The following is a 2,428-nucleotide window of genomic DNA, read 5'->3' on the forward strand; positions in this document are numbered from 1 at the left end:
GAGGCTGAAATCTCTCAAACTGCTGTTGATATTCGATGATGATTCTGTGATATTACGTAAAGTTTTTTTTTTAATAACAAATGCTCCAAAACCACATTACATATCGGTTTGTTGTTTGTTAGTTTATGTTTTTGTTAATATTTTAAATATTAAACAAAAGAAAGCGCATGTTCTGTATATAATGTTTAAAGAGACATATCATGTATGGTAGCTTATGTTGGTTCACATTCACTATGTGTGTGTTTTACTTCAAAATCCCATATCCATCAACAAAAGCGTGTTTGTCCTCTTATGCATTATAATTATCAAGTAATAATATCTTTGTAGTTTTTTTTACTTTGAAATAAAACTTTAACTTTTACTTGCAAATATCAATAAACAAAACAAAATTAAAATATTACTTAAATGCATGTACGTACTTCATGCGTACCGGAAACTACATCAAAGAAGCATAAAAGGGATGTAACCACGATATTCTTCTCCGTTCGGCGCTCGACGACGTTATACCCTCTCAATTTTCTATATATATCGATATAGTTTCTAAAAAATATCTATGTATAAAAGTCCGATGTCGCCCATCACTACAGTGGTACCTCTAAGAACCTTTCAGGAAAGTTGATATTGGTTTTTTAGCGCATTGTTGCACAATGAGATATTTGCGCTCTTTCCACCATAGGGAATCGAACCCGAATTTTATTGTTGTAAGCTCTTATATTTCCGACTGACTGACCGTGAGATCTTAAGAGAGACGGTATTAAATAATTGCATAGGTTTAAGATATTTCTTGTTCTTGTACGCTAAAGAAAACGAGAAACTTAAATCAGAGCTTTGAAAATGACCTAACGCTGAAATGTATTTTGATCTATAAAGACATATACAAATGAAGTTCCCCATTTCCTGTTGCAAGATATAAATGAAAATCAAAGAGCATCAATTTCATTGAACTTGCTCCTTTGTAGACCATAGCCAGGTGTTTAGGGTACTCGACTCGCGGGTTTGAATCCCCGTCCCACCAAATATTCTAGCCCTTTCAGCCGTGTGTGTGTGTGTGTGTGGTTGGGGGGAGGAGTATACTGTGACAGTCACTCCCACTAATCGTTGATAAAAGAACAGCCTAAGAGTTGGCGGTGGGTGGTGATGACTAGCTGCCTTCCCTCTTTCACTGCGAAATTAGGAACAGCTATCGCAGATAGCCCTGTTGTTGCTTTGCGCGAAACTCAAACAAACCAAACTTCTGTCGATTCTTTTCAAATAACTATCCGACAACAAGCTGATTTTGTATAAAACTCAAAAGAGATACACGTAAGCTTTCTCAACATAAATAATCTAATTGACAGAATGCTTACGAACAGTCAGATTTTATTATTCATTTTTACTTTACATTAGTTCTGGTTTTGTGTAATTTTATTATTGTTGCGTCAGCGAGGTCACGTGACTAGTGTCACGCCACCCGTTCTCTCGAACCTTCGGGAGATTACTAGATATAGGGTAGTCTGGTATATATATAAGAGGGTGACAACGTGTAGAGACAATGTGTGTGTGGACAGTGAGTAATTGATCTGCAATCAGAGAGTATTATTGAAGTTGAGCATGTTCGTTGTTATAGCGATATGAACACAAATTTATGATTAAAGTTTATTAATATTTTGCCTAAAAATGATCATCTTTCTGTGGCACTGCACTACTTACATAATTCCAAATAAGGTTAAAATGCAGTTCTGGTACATCCAGTTATATTCTTATACAAAGTAATAACAACCTAAGTCGATATAGTCACGGTGGAACATTTCACATTTATCTGAGTCTATATCCTTCTTGTTTTGTCTAGTTTTCTTTCGCTTGTCTATCTACCGCTTTATATCTGTATAACTGTTGTCCATCTACCCATTTCTTTTTGGTCATTTTATACGTCTGTGTGAGAATATGTTCTATGATTCTGTCTTTTATCAAACTGTCCATCCATATTTTTTTTTTTGTCTATTTACCTTATACACATGTGCCTACTGTTAGGTCTATGTATTTTAGTCTATTTAGTTATTCTTTCGATTGAGCTATAATTTAGCTAAATGAACAGGATACTTCTATACATAAAATCTAACTTTCATTTTATTTCAAATTAATCATTCAGAAGTGTTTACAAGTTTTTTTAATTAAAATTTTTTAGAGCTTTTCGTTAGCTGCTTTTTCGTGGAAACTTTGAGTAATTGTGTTAAGTTAATTATTTTATTCGCTTTCTGGCTTGTTTTCAGTCTTCAACATTTTCTGAAGCGCCTTTGATTTCCTCTTGAATTTTTTCCAGTTTCTATTATTTTTTTCTTCTTTAAGGTCATGATTCTGTTTATACTATGCACCATTAGTTAAAGATGTCGGAGAAAACAGTTAATTACCCTTCCACGTCTTCATTGAAGAAACGAGAGTAAGAGATGAG

General features: G+C 34.0%; 1 protein-coding gene across 4 annotated transcripts in view; it reads right to left on the bottom strand.

Moving 5' to 3' along the window:
- Positions 1–2,326: 2,326 nt before the first annotated feature.
- LOC106467827 (synaptic vesicular amine transporter-like) overlaps positions 2,327–2,428 on the bottom strand; it is a 66,125-nt gene continuing 66,023 nt past the window's right edge. For all 4 annotated transcript variants that reach the window (XM_022396020.1, XM_022396023.1, XM_022396021.1 and 1 more), the window contains one exon: positions 2,327–2,428. In XM_022396020.1, coding sequence (XP_022251728.1) covers positions 2,384–2,428 — 45 coding nt within the window. In that variant the 3' untranslated portion in view covers positions 2,327–2,383.

The sequence above is a fragment of the Limulus polyphemus genome, unplaced genomic scaffold, assembly GCF_000517525.1.
Source record: "Limulus polyphemus unplaced genomic scaffold, Limulus_polyphemus-2.1.2 Scaffold2758, whole genome shotgun sequence".
Taxonomy (NCBI): Eukaryota; Metazoa; Arthropoda; class Merostomata; order Xiphosura; family Limulidae; genus Limulus; species Limulus polyphemus.